General features: G+C 41.4%; 1 protein-coding gene across 1 annotated transcript in view; it reads left to right on the top strand.

Moving 5' to 3' along the window:
• Positions 1 to 21851, top strand: part of limd2 (LIM domain containing 2) — a 49364-nt gene that overhangs the window by 20098 nt on the left and 7415 nt on the right. The window contains exon 2 of the mRNA XM_061981335.1: positions 18636 to 18677. Within this exon, the coding sequence (XP_061837319.1) occupies positions 18636 to 18677 (42 nt within the window). The remainder of the gene's footprint in view (positions 1 to 18635; positions 18678 to 21851) is intronic.

Below are 21851 nucleotides of genomic sequence, written 5' to 3' on the forward strand. Positions count from 1 at the left end.
TTGCACTTTCTGTTTTAGAAATGACATGAATGTTTGTGCCACTGCTTAATAACTGTTTAGTAAATACAGTTTTGCTAAATTGACTTAGTTGTGATTTCCCTCTGAAAGTTTAAAATGAGCATATGTTAATGCAGTATAAATAAGAATGTTTTAATGTAGACACATAGAATCATCATACAGCTGTGATTATATGCATCAAGTGTTCATTCAAGGCTAAGGCAAAATATCAAGATATATATCGTGTATCGTGACATGGCCTAAAAATATCGAGATATTAATAAAAGGCCATATCGCCCAGCCCTAGCGTTCACATGAAATTCCATCTACAGTGGTACCTCGGGATAGGATTTTAGCTGGTGATGATGCAGCTTGCATACACGTTATATGAATTAAATTAAAATGTATTTAATCAACGCTTGACTCGCCCCAAACAGCACAATTTTAACATGTCTTTTAACTTTAAGACAATAAATATTGCATAAAAAGAATACAATAAAATGTAGTACAAATAACTACAGTAGTTTTATGAAGTAATGTAATAATAATCTACAGCATTTAACTTGGAGAGTGGACTTCTACGCTATCTCCTTCCAGCTGCTTCTCCGTCAAACACACCGTCAGCAGCTTCTCCATATTTTCATGGATAAAATATCCACTGTTGCGATATTATTTTAACGTCCTCGGCTGGTGTTATCCACTCTTAAAGAAATACCAATGTGTCAGTATAAGCATGCTAGCTATTTTTACAGCCAAACACCTCCAGTCATTTAATTTGGTGCTTGACACACGTTAACTGTTAGCATGCTAACGTTAAAATGTGCAAACTGAACCTAAATGCTAACGTTGGTATTCTAGCAATTTAACATTAGCATGCTAAGTGTTTTGGCCATTTTGCAGCCAAACACGCTTCATGGTCATATGACTTTGTACTTGACACATTCTGTTGGCATCATTCGCACGCATAAGTACATATTCTAATTGTGTGTGTAATGTTCAAATCCCGGATGTTTTTCTTGTTTTTAGAATGTCGCGAGTAAGGCTGAAACGACGCGTCGACGTAGTCGACGTCATCGGTTACGTAAATACGTCGACGTCGTTTTTATGCTTCGACCCGTCGCATATTTACGTCACACTGCCGTCATGGCGGAGCGCAAAGCAGATGATGCGAGCGGTGCGAGCGAGGGAAAAAAAGCACGCCAAAAGTCGTCAAAAGTGTGGGAGTATTTCAATAAACAAATGTATATAATTCGGCATTATTTCGGCCAGTCGGCTTATAAAATCAGAGCCGATCAGTTTACGTTCGCGCGCAGGTATAACGCGGCGCGCTCCTGTCTCATCTGCTGGTGCGCGAGCCCGGTAATTAGACCGCTGTGTCAAATCAAGGAGTACAAAAGACGCCAGCGCACAGTGGAAAAAGGTTTAGTTCATTACAGATAACCCAGAGTTGTGCCAAAAGAATGTAAGATTTAATATTTCTCTTCGTGGGTGTGGCGCACCTGTTGCGCTGGTGAGATGGGGGGGGGGGGGGGTTGTGTGCATGTAGCGTGCTTAGTCTGGAGGCTAAATACACACAGTGTGTTATGTAACTGTTGTTTAGTGTTGATATTCTTTGCTTAGTTTGATAAATGTTGGAGCAGTTTGCTTCATCAGGAGGGTGAAGTCGCTCAATTTAAAGTGTTGGATTTAACTGTGTTGGTGAGGGCGTAGAAAAAGGGGCATTTTTCTACCAGTAGACAGCGTTTAAGATTGAGTGTTTCACTGCTAAATTAATAATATATTTATATTGAATATGGATTTTAAATATGTATCTAAATAGGTGGTTAATTGGTTAGGTATTTATGTATTTGCATATTGGGTTTTCTGTTGCAGTTATCTATTGTGTTTCTGGTGTTAAATGTATTTTATATGTTTCTTGGTGCATTTATGTTGAGACAATTTATTTAAAATCTGTTTTAACTTAAAGGGAAAAGATGTGTCCATTTTCTTGCACTTGTTTAATGGTTAAGAGTTTGATAGCTAATTAATAGTTGTAAATTATGGGATTGATAATTGATTGATTTTTTACAGCATGTTAATCTTGTGGTGTTTTGTCCTTAAAGGTTTTTCACCTACTAAAGAAGCTAAAGGCTACTAAAGGCTACTAAAGACAGCTAATGACAGCTAAAGAAACTAAAGTCTATTAACACTGCTAAAGACTGCTAAAAAGACTTAAGAAGAAAAAAGAAGCTGTTTCTTGGTTGGAAAAACTGTTGCAAACTAAAGGAAAATAAAAGGAAAAAGTAACTACGGTCTGGTCTTTTGAGTGAAATCCAGAAGCCACATTCAGCATTGGTACATCCCTTCAAGTGTGGGATAAGCACAGCGAAAAAAGCAAAACACTTGACAGTTGTTGTATGCACACTGTGTCGAGCGGAAATGGCCTATCATAGCAGCACAACGGCTATGAAGGAACATTTGAAAAGAAAACACCCGACAGCGTTCTTGCCATCACCATCAACTAGTCAATCGTCCGCGTGAGTATACATTGTCATCATTACACAAAATCATGAATGTGTCATTTGTATCTGCGTTGTAAATTCATAAACTAAAACACTGTTTCGCTCTGAGAGGCGCGTTTGGCATGCCTGTTCAGTGTTTCCAAAGACGCGCTCCTCTTTAACGCTAACGTTAATTAGTTGTGCAAATACCTTTTACAACATTAACAGTTACATATACTATGTACAAACCAACAATTAACTTTCACTTTAATCATACTATCATTGTTGTGTTATTAAGCAAAATAAGCAATACTTTTACTTTTGTTGAAATGTTTACACTGTTACAGAATATTTCGTTTTGCACTTTTTTGTATTGGATGTTTATCTTTATTTTTGCACATTTTAAAGCAAAATAAGCAATACTTTTACTTTAGAAATGCTTATACTATTGCAGAATATTAAGATTTGCACTGGATGTTTACTTTTATATTTGCACATTAAAAAGCAAATAAGCTACTTTTAATTTTGTTAAATGTTAAAAGTTTTAAATGTTTACATTGTTACAGAATATTTTGTCATGTTGTTGTCAATGTTGACTGAGTGGCCATACTTTTTTTTTTGTATATAAAAGTCATTCCTTTTGAAAAAACTGGCCAACATTTATTTTTTCATCTTCATTTTAAATAAAAAAAATAATCGGTAAAAGGAAAAATAATCTATAGATTAATCGAAAAAATAATCTATAGATTAACCGATTAATCGAAAAAAATAATCTACAGATTAATCGATAGAAAAATAATCGTTAGCTGCAGCCTTAGTCGCGAGCCAATATAAAAACAAGCTGTGGGCCGCACTTTGGACACCCCTGGCTTACAACATGCATTTCTACTTGAATGTCATGTGTTTTTAGTTCTAAAGGGGTTATATTGTGGACTTTGCTTGAGACGTAAAAGAAAGATTGGGGGAAGAAGTTGGTGGCGGTCTTATAGCAAGCACCTGCCAGTGTGAGTTGCAGTTGAAGCTAAAGTAGAAGTGAGCGCCCAGTGTGGTGCTGCGGGACGACTTCACCTCCTATGAAAGTGGTCTTTGTCTCGCTGAGACATAGTACCGGGGGTGAGACAAAAACCTGCTTTATTTGTATTCACTTCCCTCTCGCTCTCCCAGGCCGTCCTCGTCTTTTCCGTTGAGCGCCACTGGCTTATTTGTGGCTCTTGGACGCAAACGTCTCTGTCGTCGTCAAAACGGCCCTAATTTATTGGATGAGCGAGGACTGTAGCGGCCTGTGTCTTCCCTCTGGGGACTCTGCGAGAAGGAGGAAGACGAGTCATAACGACTTCCTGCCTGCCGCGTTTGAGACGCTCGCAGCCATGTCATGTACATATAAGGCAACAGAAGGAGGCATGTGAAGTCTCTGGCAGGTTGTTACTTAAACGCACGCCTGCCTTCCAACATGGCAACTTGACTTGTTGCAACACATCTTTGAGTCGTGTAGATCTATGTTTGAATGGTTGCGTGCGCCGCCAGCCTTCCTGGTAACACGTGCCTCCTAAAAGGCTTCTATAGCAGCTCATTGATGGAATGTTTGGAGGACAGGAAGCCTTGTATCCTGCACTGATAACTAACTTGTCTCTTTGTCATCCTCTTCTCAAATAACAACTCTCCAACTGCTGAGTGCTGCATTAGTGGACACATGTGAATTAAAGATGGACATGTTTTAAATTGATTTTATGGATTTTCTCTTTAGATCGTTGTCATCAGTCTAATGCAGGGCTAACCAAACTTTTCCACTGAGGGCGGTCAATTGAAAAATCAAAGGATGCGTGAGGCCACTGCAATCAGTGCAAAGTATTTATTTAATTAGTGTACATATGTTTGTAGCTTAATGTTTTTGCTATAGTACACGATAAACATCAGACAATTTAGCCAATATGAGAATTTGTGTCACATTTAAACCAATATCGGTATTCGATGGTACCGATTTTCAGTACTTTTTTGTTTACTATTGTTTTTGGTAATGAAATATGATTTACAAAAATGTGCTGATTATAACTAGAGATGTCCGATATTATCGGCCTGCCGATATTATCAGCCGATAAATGCTTTAAAATGTAATATCGGAAATTATCGGTATCGGTTTCAACCTCCCGATTTTCCCGGGAGACTCCCGAATTTCAGTGCCCCTCCCGAAAATCTCCCGGGGAAACAATTCTCCCGAATTTCTCCCGATTTCCACCCGGACAACAATATTGGGGTCATGCCTTAAAGGCACTGCCTTTAGCGTCCTCTACAACCTGTTGTCACGTCCGGTTTTCCTCCATATAAATAGCGTGCCGGCCCAGTCACATAATATATGCGGCTTTTACACACACATAAGTGAATGCAATGCATATTTGGTCAACAGCCATACAGGTCACACTGAGGGTGGCCGTATAAACAACTTTAACACTGTTACAAATATGCGCCACACTGTGAACCCACACCAAACAAGAATGACAAACACATTTCGGGAGAACATCCGCACCGTAACACAACATAAACACAACAGAACAAATACCCAGAACCCCTTGCAGCAGTAACTCTTCTGGGACGCTACAATATACACCCCCCGCTACCACCAAACCCCGCCCACCCTTCGCCCCCATCTCCCGAATTCGGAGGTCTCAAGGTTGGCAAGTATGCTCTAGTATACTCTGGACTGAAGCTGTGTGCCTACATTGTTTTTGTGGCTGTTGTTTTGTGGCATGCTTAAAAAAAAATAATAATAATGCACTTTGTGAAAGTCAAAGTATAGTATTTCCCATACTTGTAGTGGGTATTAGGATTATCTCAGGGAGAGCATGTCCCAAATTCCAAGCTGCTGTTTTGAGGCATGTTAAAAAAAATAATGCACTTTGTGACTTCAATAATAAATATGGCAGTGCCATGTTGGCACTTTTTTCCATAACTTGAGTTGAAGTTGTTCTCTTATTTTGGAAAACCTTGTTTTTGATTGATTGATTGATTGAAAACCTGTATTAGTAGATTGCACAGTACAGTACATATTCCGTACAATTGACCACTAAATGGTAACACCCGAATAAGTTTTTCAACTTGTTTAAGTCGGGGTCCACGTTAATCAATTCATGGTAAAGTTAAATTGTTTTATTCATCCAGCGGGGCATCACAACAAAATTAGTCATAATAATGTGTTAATTCCACATCTGTATATATCGGTATCGGTTGATATCGGAATCAGTAATTAAGAGTTGGACAATATCGGATATCGGCAAAAAAGCCATTATCGGACATCTCTAATTATAACTGCTGTTCAGTTGTTATATTTTGTTATATATTCACATTTCTGACTCTCATTTGCAAACATGACACTAAGTTGCAATGACATTTTGAAAGTCCAAAACGTCAGATGGCAGTAGTGTGTATAATTTATGGTGTGTTGTTTTGTTTTTTGTTGAGCCCTAAAAAGTGTTAATACTGTAAGTATTGTATTTATTACACACCAGCTGTTTTTAACGTACATCTTGGTTGTAGTTTTCAATAATAAATTAGGAGGTTTTTTACAATTGCCATGTAAAATCGCTAATCCTAGTCAATCGCAAAGGCAATGTATATTAGCATTAAGCTAGTGAATTTAAAAAAACTGGAGCCTTACTTAACTTACGTTGGAGTGTTTTTTGGGGTCATTTGCTTTGTCGGCATTAAAAATGACGTCACCTAGAAGTAGTTTGGCGGAGTCCTCGCTCAGTGCTGCAGGAGTGATCGCCAAAGTGCGAACCGGGCGTTACGTCACGTGCAACCCAGGTACCAAAACATGGCTCCACTGGAGTTTACGTGAATAGGACCAGCGGACTGTGGTCGCTGCCAAAAAAGTACCGTATTCAGTACCCGCCCCTAGTCATACCGATAAACCCGATAACATTAAAAAAATAACTCCAATAACTGAATTAAAAAAATACACTCGTATTAGGCAAGATTACCCATGCTGTGCAGTAGGTGGGTTAGGGTGGAAAAATCGAGCGCTCCTTTTCTCCCTATGCTGTAAACGGCATGTCGTAAATTTTCCCTGAGCTCTTTCTAAACATGGCGTCGATCGTGTGGAACTTCTTCTTTTTTTTCCAGAGGAAGACATTTTGCAAATCTTCTGCATACATTCCTTCAACACATTAAACCTTATCAGCCACCTGAAACGCCAGCATTGCTACAACAGTGTTTTAAAAGCCTTTGAAGAGGCCACCCCTGTTAAAGAAGCAGGTAAAAGGAAGTTTTGTGTATTGTATTGGTTTAAAGGGGACCTATTGTGCAATATAGTGATACTATTGATACTTGTTTTTGTGTACCACGGAAGCATTGCGGAAATATTTATAAAACAATCTTCCTTCATACTTCCTCCAAACAAGCCATTGGGAATTTGTTACATTTGTGACGTTTTCCCACTGGTGACGTCACCAGATTATCCATATATGGTAGAAATGTACCCAAAGTGCTTTGCACGAGTCCGCCATTGCAGTCTGACGCTTTAGTCAATAAGCTCCTTCTTGTTCGCCATCCTTTTGTAGTGGGGCAGACTGGCTCATACATGCACATGCATCCTCCATTGTTGCCATTTCTAATACAAAGCAGTGTGTAGTTCAAACTTAGATCCGTCAGTAAACTCGCTACGGAAGCGCTACAAACTACAACAAAGATGACGGAGAGAAGACGATGTTGAAGTGGAGGCACGTAAATAAGACTGCCGACAAAATGGCGCATTCTGAAGCGACGGTCAGAATGCGACTTGAAGATTGTCTGTAAAACATAATTTATGCGACATTTTGACCAATGAACCACCATTACATGTTATGTAGACCACAAGGAAGTGTTTTAAATGTCGGGGGGGAAATGATTTAATGACCCCCTTTACAAAAAATACTATTTATTCTTGATTATTTATAATTATTAGTGTCAGCATATCAGCTTTTTGTCTTTTTAAGTTGTGCCTTTTTTTGTTCAATTTTATCTCTCGAACATGCTGCGGGGATACTAAAAGAATGCTTTTAAAAATGAGCCGTGTGCATCAAAGGCAAACATTTTGGACACTGCTTGCGTGTCAAAGTTTGTAAAAATTGATTTTTTTTTTTCATTTGATTTTTTGAAGGAAAGTTACCAAATATTTAAATGTAAAATTTCCTTAGCATTCAGAAAAACTGTGTCTCAGTAAAATGTGTTATCAGCTGGAAATGATCAAAGCCACACTTCAAATAGACTAAGAAGAAGAAAAAAAACAAAAACAAACAAGGACTGTTACTGTATATTCTTTATTGTAATACATATAGTACCGTATTTTCCGCACCATAAGGCGCCCTGGGTTATAAGCCGCGCCTTCAATGAACGGCATATTTCAAAACTTTGTCCACCTATAAGCCGCCCCGTGTTATAAGCCGCATCTAACTGCGCTAAATGAATGTCAAAAAAACAGTCAGATAGGTCAGTCAAACTTTAATAATATATTAAAAACCAGCGTGATGTGGGCGCGCATGGAGTCGTATATCAACATGGACGGAGCTGCGTGAAAAAAGCCACCCGGCCTCTTCGCGTAAACTTCCCTTAACCACTCGCTCATCTTTTCTTCATCCATCCATCCTTTCGAGTTAGCTTTTATGATGACGCCGGCTGGAAAGGTCTCTTTTGGCAAGGTCTTCCTTTTGAATATCACCATGGGTGGAAGTTTCTGGCCATTAGCATGGCAAGCTAGAACCACAGTGAAGGATGACTTCTCATTCCCTGTGGTGCGAATATTCACCGTACGTGCTCCCGTTGTATCCACAGTGCGGTTCACAGGAATATCAAAAGTCAGTGGAACCTCGTCCATGTTGATAATGTTCTCTGGCCGGATCTTTTTTTCAGCTATCTTGTTTTTACTATATGCACGGAAAGTAGCCAGCTTTTCTTGAAAGTCTTTAGGCAGTTGCTGTGAAATAGTAGTCCGTGTGCGGATGGAGAGATTGCGTCTTTTCATGAACCGGAAACCTGTCGCTTAGTAGGAGCCATTTTGTGGTCTTTACAGATGTAAACACACAAAGGAAATGAAACGTAATATCCGCGCGCTTCTTCTTCTTCTACGGGGGCGGGTGGTTGCTTACAGTAGAAGAAGAAGCGCTTCCTCTTCTATGGGGGCGGGTGCTTACCTTGGCGGTTGCTTGCGTAGAAGAAGAAGCACTTCCTCTTCTACGGGGAAAAAAGATGGCGGCTGTTTACCGTAGTTGCGAGACCGAAACTTTATGAAAATGAATCTTAATATTAATCCATATATAAAGCGCACTGGGTTATAAGCCGCACTGTCAGCTTTTGAGTAAATTTGTGGTTTTTAGGTGCGGCTAATAGTGCGGAAAATACGGTAATAATTATTTGAATTGCATTTCCCGGTGGAGTAAACGAACGCCACTATGTGAGGAAATATGGTAATTGTGTTGTGAAGATAAGTAAATTGTGTCGTTGCTATTGGCAACATTCCGTGAGGGAGTAATTAACTCATGCCTATTCAAATCATGACGTTGATGTAGCAAAGTACGCAAATGACAAGGTGGAGAGCGAATCGTCTGGTTCTCCAAGCCGGTGAAGTGAGCATGTCTGTCGCTATTTATACTCAACATGTCATATTTCTGAACAGCAATTGCATGTGATGTGTTTTCGCTCAGAGCCTCAGGTGTCCATCATTACTCTCGTCGGCTCCCTCCCTTCGTGCAACTTTTTGCCGTGCACGCCATGCAGCCTTTCCTCCTCCTGCGGCCAAACTGTTTTACATAACATTTTAGCAGAATTCCCCTGGTCTGAATAGAGGCGCTTCTTCTTTGGCACGCGTTGGTCGGCGTGAAAGTGCTGCCTGAATGCAATTATGGCAATGAGTTCTACCTACAAAGGATGTTACTGCTTGCTCTTTGCTGCTGAGGCCTGGCTTCTTGCCCACCGGCAGGATCGTGACCACTTAACCTCGTCTGGCTCGAGGTCATATCACGTGACGCAGGCTTTTCTTCGACTTAGGCACTCAATGGACACTTCCTTAGACACACCTGCACAATCGAATGCGCATGATCATATTTAAATGAATGCAGTGTACTAGAGATCGACCGATATGCTTTTCAGGGCCGTTACAAGGAAGCCAATAAGCATTATTCATTTCCAGTAAAGGTTATTTAAACATGCATAGTATGTCAGTTTTATTATTTTGTTATATATATATATTTTTTTAGTACACGTCAAACCAGTAGGTACATAATGTTTTATGCTGCGCTAATGTTTTTAATTTAGCAGCAAAAAATAGCAGGGGATTTCGCAAACACCTTTATTTCGTGTGCCTAAGAGGAGCATCGACATTTGCATTTTAAAATATGGGAAATTTCTTGAGAACATTTTTAAAAATATGGGATTTTTCTACATAACAATAACTAAAATCTCGATCACAATATACCGTATTTTTCGGAGTATAAGGCGCACTTAAAATCCATTCATTTCCTCAAAAATTGACAGTACGCCTTATAACCCGGTGCACCTAATGTACGGCATAATTCTGGTTATGCTTACTGACCTCAAAGCAATTTTATTTTGTACATGGTGTAATAAGTGTGGCAGTCATACATAGGAGATACGTGTAGACTGCAATATGATGGCAGTAAGCAACACCAAAACATACATTTTCCATTGAGAATATAGAACATTACACACGGCGCTCAAAATCTGTCAATGTTTTTAGTACAACTTCGGTAAGCTATGAAGCCGCTACGCTTGATGGATTGGCGGTGCATTAAACATACGAGTATTATTATGGTGTGTGTATAAGGACCACAAAATAGCACCTATTAGCAGACCTATTACCTGGCGTTCTGTTTTGCAATGTTATGCAAAACCAACTTTTCTTACTTTCTGGTACCTGCTGATGTGTATTTGGGATCTGCATAAGTCCTGAAAATATGCACGCGTCCGCAATGGTAGTCCGTGCAGACACCGTAGTCATAAGCTTCTTTTTTTTCTCTACCTTCTTATGTGGCATTCATCTTCCGCTGTTGCCATTTCTAATATAAAGTAGCATAAAGTTCTTACTTATATCTGTCAGTAGACCAGCTATCAAAGCGCTAAAAACTGTAGTGGGTTTACATAATTCACCCACGGAACTTTAGTTATTAGAGGGTTCCGGTCGGACGTTTTTTCAAAGGACACATTTCCGGCGTTGGTGTTGCATTATTGAGCCACGGATGAGGAGATGCTGCTCCGTTATTGATTTGAGTAAAGTCTGAATGTCATTTAAACAGTTGGCTCCATCTTTTGACACTTCTTCCACTCCCGTCCTTGCACGCTACACCGCTACAACAAAGATGACGGAGAAAAGATGCTGTCGAAGGTGAGCCACGTAGGTATGACCGCCCACAAAACTGCGCATCCTGAAGAGACACTCAGAAAGCTACTTGAAGATGGTCTGTAAAACATAATCTATGCAACACGTTCACCAAAGAACCACCAATACATGTTATGTAGACCACAAGATAGCGTTTTAAATTTAGAAAAAAAATCATAATATGACCACTTTAATGCGCCCTTTAATCCGGTGCGCCTTTTGTATGAAAAAAGACCTGAATAGACGCTCATCCGCAGTGCGCCTTTTAACCCGATGCGCCCTATGGTCCGAAAAATACGGTAAGTTTTTTTTATATTATTGATATTTTAATCTGGCAATTTTCCAATTTACCAAGGGTGCTATTTATCAGTAGAGCAGGTTTCTGTTACCCTGGCTGGTAGGATGAACCCAGCTAAGGTGGTAAAATAGGTTTGTTCCATTCCTGCTCTTAGTGGGGGCGAGCGCCTTGCATAATTTGCGGACCACACTTGTCTGACTACAGTCGGTTTTTCAGTTTTGTCGACCGTTTTGTCGCTCTCCGCAGCGCTAATTTTTAGCTTCTGTATAGTAGATTTGAAGGTAGTTGCAGTTTTGAGATACTAGATGGCAGTGTATACGCTCTTGCAGAGTCGTGTGTGGAGAGTATGGCCAATTCGGTTTCAAGGTTGGCCTCTCAATATGGCGCCCTATAGTCACATGAGGGGATTTTGACCAATCAGCGAGAGAATGGCTATATCAGTGGTTCTTAACCTTGTTGGAGGTACCGAACCCCACCAGTTTCATATGCGCATTCACCGAACCCTTCTTTAGTGAAAAATAAAATGTTGTTTTTTTTCAAGTTCAAGACAAAGTTATATGTTTTTGGTAACACTTTAGTATGGGGAACATATTCTAAGTAACAAAGACTTAATTTAGAGTTTTTTGGACACTAGGGGAACATATTCTAAGTAACAAAGACTTAATTTTTTGAAGCCGGATTGTAGTCAGCTGGAGGCGTGTCTTAATGAAATTAAACAATGGATGTCCGCTAACTTCTTGCAACTCAACACCAAGAAAACGGAAATGCTGATTATCGGTCCTGCTAAACACCGACATTTATTTAATAATACCACCTTAACATTTGACAACCAAACAATTACACAAGGCGAATCAGTAAAGAATATGGGTATTATTTTCGACCCAACTCTCTCCTTTGAATCACACATTAAGAGTGTTACTAAAACGGCCTTCTTTCATCGCCGTAATATCGCTAAAATTCGTTCTATTTTATCCACTAGCGACGCTGAGATCATTATTCATGCGTTCGTTACGTCTCGTCTCGACTACTGTAACGTATTATTTTCGGGTCTCCCTATGTCTAGCATTAAAAGACTACAATTGGTACAAAATGCGGCTGCTAGACTTTTGACAAGAACAAGAAAGTTTGATCATATTACGCCTATACTGGCTCACCTGCACTGGCTTCCTGTGCACTTAAGATGTGACTTTAAGGTTTTACTACTTACGTATAAAATACTACACGGTCTAGCTCCGTCCTATCTTGTCGATTGCATTGTACCATATGTCCCGGCAAGAAATCTGCGTTCAAAGAACTCCGGCTTATTAGCGATTCCCAGAGCCCAAAAAAAGTCTGCGGGCTATAGAGCGTTTTCTATTCGGGCTCCAGTACTCTGGAATGCCCTCCCGGTAACAATTAGAGATGCTACCTCAGTAGAAGCATTTAAGTCCCATCTTAAAACTCATTTGTATACTCTAGCCTTTAAATAGCCCCCCTGTTAGACCAGTTGATCTGCCGTTTCTTTTCTTTTCTCCTCTGCTCCCCTTTTCCTTGTGGAGGGGGGGGGGGCACAGGTCCGGTGGCCATGGATGAAGTGCTGGCTGTCCAGAGTCGGGACCCGGGGTGGACCGCTCGCCTGTGCATCGGCTGGGAACATCTCTGCGCTGCTGACCCGTCTCCGCTCGGGATGGTGTCCTGCTGGCCCCACTATGGACTGGACTCTTACTATTATGTTGGATCCACTATGGACTGGACTCTCACAATATTATGTCAGACCCACTCGACATCCATTGCTTTCGGTCTCCCCTAGAGGGGGGGGGTTACCCACATATGCGGTCCTCTCCAAGGTTTCTCATAGTCATTCACATCGATGTCCCACTGGGGTGAGTTTTTCCTTGCCCTTATGTGGGCTTTGTACCGAGGATGTCGTTGTGGCTTGTGCAGCCCTTTGAGACACTTGTGATTTAGGGCTATATAAATAAACATTGATTGATTAATTTAGAGTTATTTGGTTAGGGTTAGGGTTAGAGTGATTAATTTAGAGTTATTTGGTTAGGGTTAGGGTTAGAGGGTTAGGGCCAGGGTTAGAGGGTTAGGGTTATAATAAGGCCATGCCGAATAAAGCATTAATAAGTACCTAATAATGACTAGTTAAGAGCCAATATGTTACTAATTTGCATGTTAATAAGCAATAAGGTGAATATGTTCCCCATACTAAAGTGTTACCATGTTTTTTTACTGGTGCACAAAATGAACCGTGTATGAACATCACCTTGTTCAAAGAACAAAACCAACACAGTGCATAAACTCACAACAAATTACACACCTGCAAATCAGTGTGACTTCTGCTGTTGCCGTATCTGTACTACGCCGATAGAGAAAAGCTTTTATTTACACGATGAGTCGGGTGTGTCTTGACCTCCGCCGAACCCCTCAGCCCGACTCACCGAACCCCTAGGATTGGATCAAACCCAGGTTAAGAACCACTGGGCTAGAGGATCTCCTATTGCTCCTCACGTGACTGCACGGCGCCAATTTGAGGCCAATTTTGAAACCGAGTTGGCCATACACTGTCCATACGATGAGCTATTGCACACTACACAGCGTAGTTTGGAAAGCTACTTCTTTGACGGAAACTTTGGAAGTGTCAGGATGTTGCCGCACCGTCTGCGTTAAAACCAACACAACAAGTTTCTGTTATTTAGTTGATAGATGAAGATTTTGTAGTTTCTCTTCTCACTTGATGCAGAAAATCAACAGTAAGTGGCGACACTAAATTGGCCCTAGTGTGTGAATGTGAGTGTGAATGTTATGTCTATCTGTGTTGGCCCTGCGATGAGGTGGCGACTTGTCCAGGGTGCCTTCCGCCCGAATGCAGCTGAGATAGGCTCCAGCACCCCCCGCGACCCCGAACGGGACAAGCGGTAGAAATGGATGGATGGATGGACAACAAGATGGCGCGACCAAACTTGATAGTTGATACTGTTACCTGATTGGCTGTTGGTGTGTCCCTCCCATTGCTCAGTGATCACTTCCTGTTTTGCTGGACACGTGCGATGACATAGACATAGACACCGCATTGACCGCTACTGCCCATTGACGCTGACGAGGCATGGGGCAGCCATCTTGAAAGGGGCAACATCTCCACCTGCTGACAGGCGTAATGAAGTCAATCAATCAATCAATCAATCAATCTTTATTTATATAGCCCTAAATCACAAGTGTCTCAAAGGGCTGCACAAGCCACAACGACATCCTCGGTACAAAGCCCACATACGGGCAAGGAAAAACTCACCCCAGTGGGACGTCGATGTGAATGTCAAATGTTAAGGTGGTATTATTAAATAAATGTCGGTGTTTAGCAGGACCAATAATCAGCATTTCCGTTTTCTTGGCGTTGAGTTGCAAGAAGTTAGCGGACATCCATTGTTTAATTTCATTAAGACACGCCTCCAGCTGACTACAATCTGGCGTGTTGGTCAGCTTTAGGGGCATGTAGAGTTGGGTGTCATCAGCATAACAATGAAAGCTAACACCGTATTTGCGTATGATGTCGCCTAGCGGCAGCATGTAAATACTAAAGAGTGCAGGGCCAAGAACCGAACCCTGAGGAACTCCGCACGTTACCTTAACATAGTCCGAGGTCACATTATTATGGGAGACGCATTGCATCCTGTCAGTAAGATAAGAGTTAAACCACGACAAAGCTAAGTCTGACATACCAATACGTGTTTTGATACGCTCTAATAAAATATTATGATCGACGGTATCGAAAGCAGCGCTAAGATCAAGAAGCAGCAACATAGATGACGCATCAGAATCCATCGTTAGCAGTAGATCATTAGTCATTTTTGCGAGGGCTGTCTCCGTAGAGTGATTTGCCCTGAAACCGGATTGAAAAGGTTCACAGAGATTGTTAGACACTAAGTGTTCATTTAGCTGCTGTACGACAATTTTTTCGAGGATTTTCGAAATAAAGGGAAGGTGGGACACCGGTCGGTAGTTTACCATGAGGTCAGGATCAAGGTTAGGTCTTTTGAGCAGAGGATGAATAACCGCTTTCTTGAATGCTAGGAAAGTGATAAGTTTATAATATTTAGCACTGATGGACCTAATAATACAGAAGTGTCATTTAATCCATCATAACTTTCTAAACACTAAACAGATTTTCAGCTTAGTTCATGGCTAGCTGGCAACAATTTCGCAGGTGGGCATAAATACAGTACAATCTTCGATTCACAAAATACAACCAATTGTATTGTTCACTTTTACTTGTGAAAAGTAATTCCCCGTGACCTGTTTTCCGATTTGAATATGCAGAACAATGATTTCGAATTGTTTTTTTCCTCGTTGTTTCTGCTGCTGAAATACGAGTCAATGCCCCTTTCAAGATGGCTGCTGAATTTCCTACGCCCCAGCAGCCAATGTAGTGTCTACGAATATGTCTATGGGCACGCTTGCCTTGCAATGAACCTTTCCTTGTAAATTTGTATTCTTTTTTTTCAACCAAAAAGTGTGTGTGTGTGTGTGTGTGTGTGTGTGTGTGTGTGTGTGTGTGTGTGTGTGTGTGTGTGTGTGTGTGTGTGTGTGTGTGTGTGTGTGTGTGTGTGTGTGTGTGTGTGTGTGTGTGTGTGTGTGTGTGTGTGTGTGTGTGGCGATATAAATCTATCATTTAATTTCCCCTTTCCTGATCCAAGCAATTTTATATAATGTTATAGTAGTTTATGGATTTAATAAATTGTAAGGTTTCCTTGTAAGGAACCCTGAAATATTCCATCTATCCATTTTCTACCGCTTATCCCTTATGAGGTTGCAGGGGCTAACATATTAAAATAAAAACAACTGTGGGCTCCTTCACATAGCTTATAGTTGAGACATTTTTCAAGCTGGCTGACATCATTTCTCCCTGAGTGTTACAGAAAGTATGAGAATGTGTGAGCTGCTGCCTGCTTTTCTTTACTTGTATGATACATCTATTTGTCAAGATATTCACACAAAGTTTGGATTTTTGACAGGGCTATCTTTTCATGTCCGTCCATCTCTGTCGCCTTGTTTGATTAAATCATTGAACTTGAAACTCGCCGTGCTCCTTTTTAGTGAGCCCACGTTCCGAGTGTTGCGGTTGGAGGCTTGTCGAGTGACTCTATCGCTGCAGTAGCAAAAAGAAACAAAACAGGACTGGTCAACGCCATGAAAGAAGGACAAAAACTGGATTTCCTGGCAAAAATGTAAAGTTTTGACAGGGTAAGAAAAGGAGATGTACTGTAGGCAACCAGCAAGGAAAGATTGAAAGGGGGGAGAGGTTAGAGCAGACCGGAGAAGAATTCAGATATCAAAGCATATTTGGCGAGAATTACTGACAATGACCGTAATATTTATTGTTTAATTATAGTTCCTTAAGGCTCTGGATGCTGTAGGGCTGTCTTGGTTGACAAGACTCTGCAGCATCGCGTGGACATCGGGGGCAGTACCTCTGGATTGGCAGACCGGGGTGGTGGTTCCTCTCTTTAAAAAGGGGAACCGGAGGGTGTGTTCTAACTATCGTGGGATCACACTCTTCAGCCTTCCCGGTAAGGTCTATTCAGGTGTACTGGAGAGGAGGTTTACGCCGGATAGTCGAACCTCGGATTCAGGAGGAACAGTGTGGTTTTCGTCCTGGTCGTGGAACTGTGGACCAGCTCTATACTCTCGGCAGGGTCCTTGAGGGTGCATGGGAGTTTGCCCAACCAGTCTACATGTGCTTTGTGGACTTGGAGAAGGCATTCGACCGTGTCCCTCGGGAAGTCCTGTGGGGAGTGCTCAGAGAGTATGGGGTTTCGGACTGTCTGATTGTGGCGGTCCGCTCCCTGTATGATCAGTGTCAGAGCTTGGTTCGCATTGCCGGCAGTAAGTCGGACACGTTTCCGGTGAGGGTTGGACTCCGCCAAGGCTGCCCTTTGTCACCGATTCTGTTCATAACTTTTATGGACAGAATTTCTAGGCGCAGTCAAGGCGTTGAGGGGATCCGGTTTGGTGGCTGCAGGATTAGGTCTCTGCTTTTTGCAGATGATTTGGTCCTGATGGCTTCATCTGGCCAGGATCTTCAGCTCTCACTGGTTCGGTTCGCAGCCGAGTGTGAAGCGACTGGGATGAGAATCAGCACCTCCAAGTCCGAGTCCATGGTTCTCGCCCGGAAAAGGGTGGAGTGCCATCTCCGGGTTGTGGAGGAGATCTTGCCCCAAGTGGAGGAGTTCAAGTACCTCGGAGTCTTGTTCACGAGTGAGGGAAGAGTGGATGGTGAGATCGACAGGCGGATCGGTGCGGCGTCTTCAGTAATACGGACGCTGTATCGATCCGTTGTGGTGAAGAAGGAGCTGAGCCGGAAGGCAAAGCTCTCAATTTACCGGTCGATCTACGTTCCCATCCTCACCTATGGTCATGAGCTTTGGGTTATGACCGAAAGGACAAGATCACGGGTACAAGCGGCCGAAATGGGTTTCCTCCGCCGGGTGGCGGGGCTCTCCCTTAGAGATAGGGTGAGAAGCTCTGCCATCCGGGGGGAGCTCAAAGTAAAGCCGCTGCTCCTCCACATCGAGAGGAGCCAGATGAGGTGGTTCGGGCATCTGGTCAGGATGCCACCCGAGCGCCTCCCTAAGGAGGTGTTTAGGGCATGTCCGACCGGTAGGAGGCCACGAGGAAGACCCAGGACACGTTGGGAAGACTATGTCTCCCGGCTGGCCTGGGAACGCCTCGGGATCCCCCGGGAAGAACTGGACGAAGTGGCTGGGGAGAGGGAAGTCTGGGCTTCCCTGCTTAGGCTGCTGCCCCCGCGACCCGACCTCGGATAAGCGGAAGAAGATGGATGGATGGATGGATGGATGGAATTATTATATATATATTTTTTTTTAATTGAGCTCCAGCAAAAAAGTATGTAACTTTTCTGGCTTGAGCAGTGGTTATTACTATGTACCTAACTATTATTTTAATACTAAACACTGGTACATATGTGTGTGTATATTGTATCTGCTGATGTAGTTCTGTTGTCCTTGAAAAAAATAAAGTATGCCCGATATATGCCAAATATCGGCGCCGATAATCGGTCGAGCTCTTCGGTGTACTTTCGATGCAGTTCATCTGAGGTCGGCCCTTGCATATTTCCTGCGATGCAACCCGTGGACGCTCGTGCTGTGACGTCCGCGGCCGTGTCATGTCGAGGCCAAACGTCCCGCTGTTCGACTCACACTAGCAGCCAGAAGGTGTTAGATCCTCTCCCATGGGTGCAAAGAGGCAGATGGAGGCAGGCGGGGTGTGGGGTTATGAGGCGGTAGTACTCGGGTTAAGGCATCAATTATCTTCTGTCATGCATGTGATTCTCAAAACATGCAAACGGTTCACTGGGATGTGCATCTTTATTCTGACATGCCTGCCTCTCATGCACCCCCGCCCCACTATTTGAGAAGTATAAGGTAATCGGAGGCCTGTGAGAACACGTCTTTTGTTCGTTGGAGCAGTTTAAAACTATTTTGAAATGTTTCCTCAGGACACCAGAAGCACTGAGGACAAGCCAGTCCAGCGGTCCAAGGTAAATATAAAGTCTTGACATGATGCTTGGCAAATATATGGTGTTTGTCCATATAGGGTTGGGATTTAAAGTGCTTTTCGAAGCAGGAAATGCATCTTGTCGGTGATACATGGCTGTGTTCAGTCTATTCAATGACTTCTGCTTGTATGAGAGCACACAAACGCTGTCTTGACTAAATGAGCTTACGTAATAAAAGTAATCGACTCTGACATCATGAGACCTCCAGCCAGTTACTTCTTGTCCCACTTTTTGATATCAAAGCGTTATATTTTTTCCCCCCATTGTGTGATTTTGTAGTCAGATTTCGTAGCGTGATACAAAACCGTGATGTATTTTTTTTCTCATAGCATGATTTTGGAGCATGATATCAAACAGTGATGTAATTTTTTCAATAGTGATATTGTAGCCAAATGTTGTAGGGTGAGATAATTGAAAAAAAAAATAATAATAATAATAAATATTCTATAGTGTGATTTTATTATTACCATAGCATGATATAAAACTGTATTTTCATGGTGTAATTTCATAGTGTTACACCGTAGCCAGAATTCGTTGTGATATGAAACAGTGATAACATATTTTTTTCCAAAGCATAGTAGCATCGCGTGACACCAAACCTTTATATAATTTCTTTTTCCCATAGCGTGATATCAAACTGTAATATATATATATATACCCGATATCAAACTGTAATATATATATATATATAAATATGTGTGTGTGTGTGTGTGTGTGTGTGTGTGTGTGTGTGTGTGTGTGTGCACGTGCGCGTGCGCATGTGTGTGTATAGTTTTAAAAAAAAATGTTTATATAGTGTGATTTTGTGGCTTGTAATTTTTTTTTTTACAAATTCTTTCAATATTGTGATTTTGTAGTTTGATATCAAACCGTAAAATTTTTTTTTACATAGTGTAATACCAAACTGTTATACAACTTTTTTCCCATAGCGTGATGCCAAGCCATGATAACTTTTTTTCATAGCATGTTACAAAACTGTCATTTTAAGTGTGACATCAAACCTCAACGTACTTTTTTCCATTGCCTGATATACATTTTCTCTACAGTGTGATACCAAACCATGATTTTTTTTTTCAATCGCATGTTACCAGTCTGTGATGTTGTTGCGTGATATCAAACTGTGATTTTGTAGTCTGATATCAAATTGTGCGATATTTTTTTTCCATAGTGGGTTTTTTTCAATCATTTTCTGTTGCCTGACTTCGTAGTGTGATTTTGTAGCGTGATATCAAACCGTGATATCATTTTTTTCATAGCGTGATACCAAACTATAATTTAAAGCGCAATATCAAACTTAGACATACTTTATTATTCATCGTGTGAATAATAATGTCCCCCTCCTCCCCGGAAGAAAACATTTCGCGCCCTCCGCCACTCCGATAAAATACTATCATTTGTCTCTAAAATTGTTCCAAGTACACCTCTGCATAACACTTTCCTTTTTAACTTTGTTTTTTTGTCTGTAACAGCAAAGACTTAAAGGGCATCAATTTGCCTGAAACAAAATGAAACCCTTATTTAAGCAATAAACATTTTTTGACTTACTTGAACAATTTTGATGCTGAAAAATTGATTGGAGCACAATATAACAACATATAAAACACTTTAACCTCCAAAACCTGAATAAAACAATTTTTTCATAGATTTAACTTGACTACTGAACTAATACTGCTTTTTACTGCAATATTTATTAGTTTGGTTTGTATTATTGGTGACACATGCAGAAACGGTGCAAAGTTTTGCCAGGCAAGATGCATTGATTAATTCACTGTTACTGAGGGTGCGACATACCTCGTTTCCCACGTGTATGTATGCTTGCTTACCTCGCAAAAGAAACTATTTACATGGCAAACTCTGTTCAATTAGAATAAATGTACAGGTAAAAGCCAGTAAATTAGAATATTTTGAAAAACTTGATTTATTTCAGTAATTGCATTCAAAAGGTGTAACTTGTACATTATATGTATTCATTGCACACAGACTGATGCATTCAAATGTTTATTTCATTTAATTTTGATGATTTGAAGTGGCAACAAATGAAAATCCAAAATTCCGTGTGTCTCAAAATTAGAATATTACTTAAGGCTAATACAAAAAAGGGATTTTTAGAAATGTTGGCCAACTGAAAAGTATGAAAATGAAAAATATGAGCATGTACAATACTCAATACTTGGTTGGAGCTCCTTTTGCCTCAATTACTGCGTTAATGCGGCGTGGCATGGAGTCGATGAGTTTCTGGCACTGCTCAGGTGTTATGAGAGCCCAGGTTGCTCTGATAGTGGCCTTCAACTCTTCTGCGTTTTTGGGTCTGGCATTCTGCATCTTCCTTTTCACAATACCCCACAGATTTTCTATGGGGCTAAGGTCAGGGGAGTTGGCGGGCCAATTTAGAACAGAAATACCATGGTCCGTAAACAAGGCACGGGTAGATTTTGCGCTGTGTGCAGGCGCCAAGTCCTGTTGGAACTTGAAATCTCCATCTCCATAGAGCAGGTCAGCAGCAGGAAGCATGAAGTGCTCTAAAACTTGCTGGTAGACGGCTGCGTTGACCCTGGATCTCAGGAAACAGAGTGGACCGACTCCAGCAGATGACATGGCACCCCAAACCATCACCCAACCATGCAAATTTTGCATTTCCTTTGGAAATCGAGGTCCCAGAGTCTGGAGGAAGACAGGAGAGGCACAGGATCCACGTTGCCTGAAGTCTAGTGTAAAGTTTCCACCATCAGTGATGGTTTGGGGTGCCATGTCATCTGCTGGTGTCCGATGTATTGATCCCTGAGGTACGCCACAAAATATTTTCAGCTCTATGGAAGTGTGTTCGCCTATCTTCATGTATTGCTTCCTGTTGGTTAAGTAGCTTCTTACCCAGTACAAGACCAACCCTCTGATGCCATACCGTTCTAATTTGTTTATTAAGATACTGTGATTAATTGTGTCAAATGCTTTTGTTAAATCCATAAACACTGCAGCAGCACATTTTTTACTATCTCTCTCATTGACAACACGGAGGGGCTGCCGCTGTCTGAACAAGGCACAGAGCTCCGGGACACAACATATTTCAGGGATACAGAATTTTGCATCACACCTGTTGTCCATATGGTCTATACACGACTTTATCTCTTATGTGTGACTGCCATCTACTGGTCACACTTG

The sequence above is a fragment of the Nerophis lumbriciformis genome, linkage group LG24 (genome assembly GCF_033978685.3).
Source record: "Nerophis lumbriciformis linkage group LG24, RoL_Nlum_v2.1, whole genome shotgun sequence".
NCBI lineage: Eukaryota > Metazoa > Chordata > Actinopteri > Syngnathiformes > Syngnathidae > Nerophis > Nerophis lumbriciformis.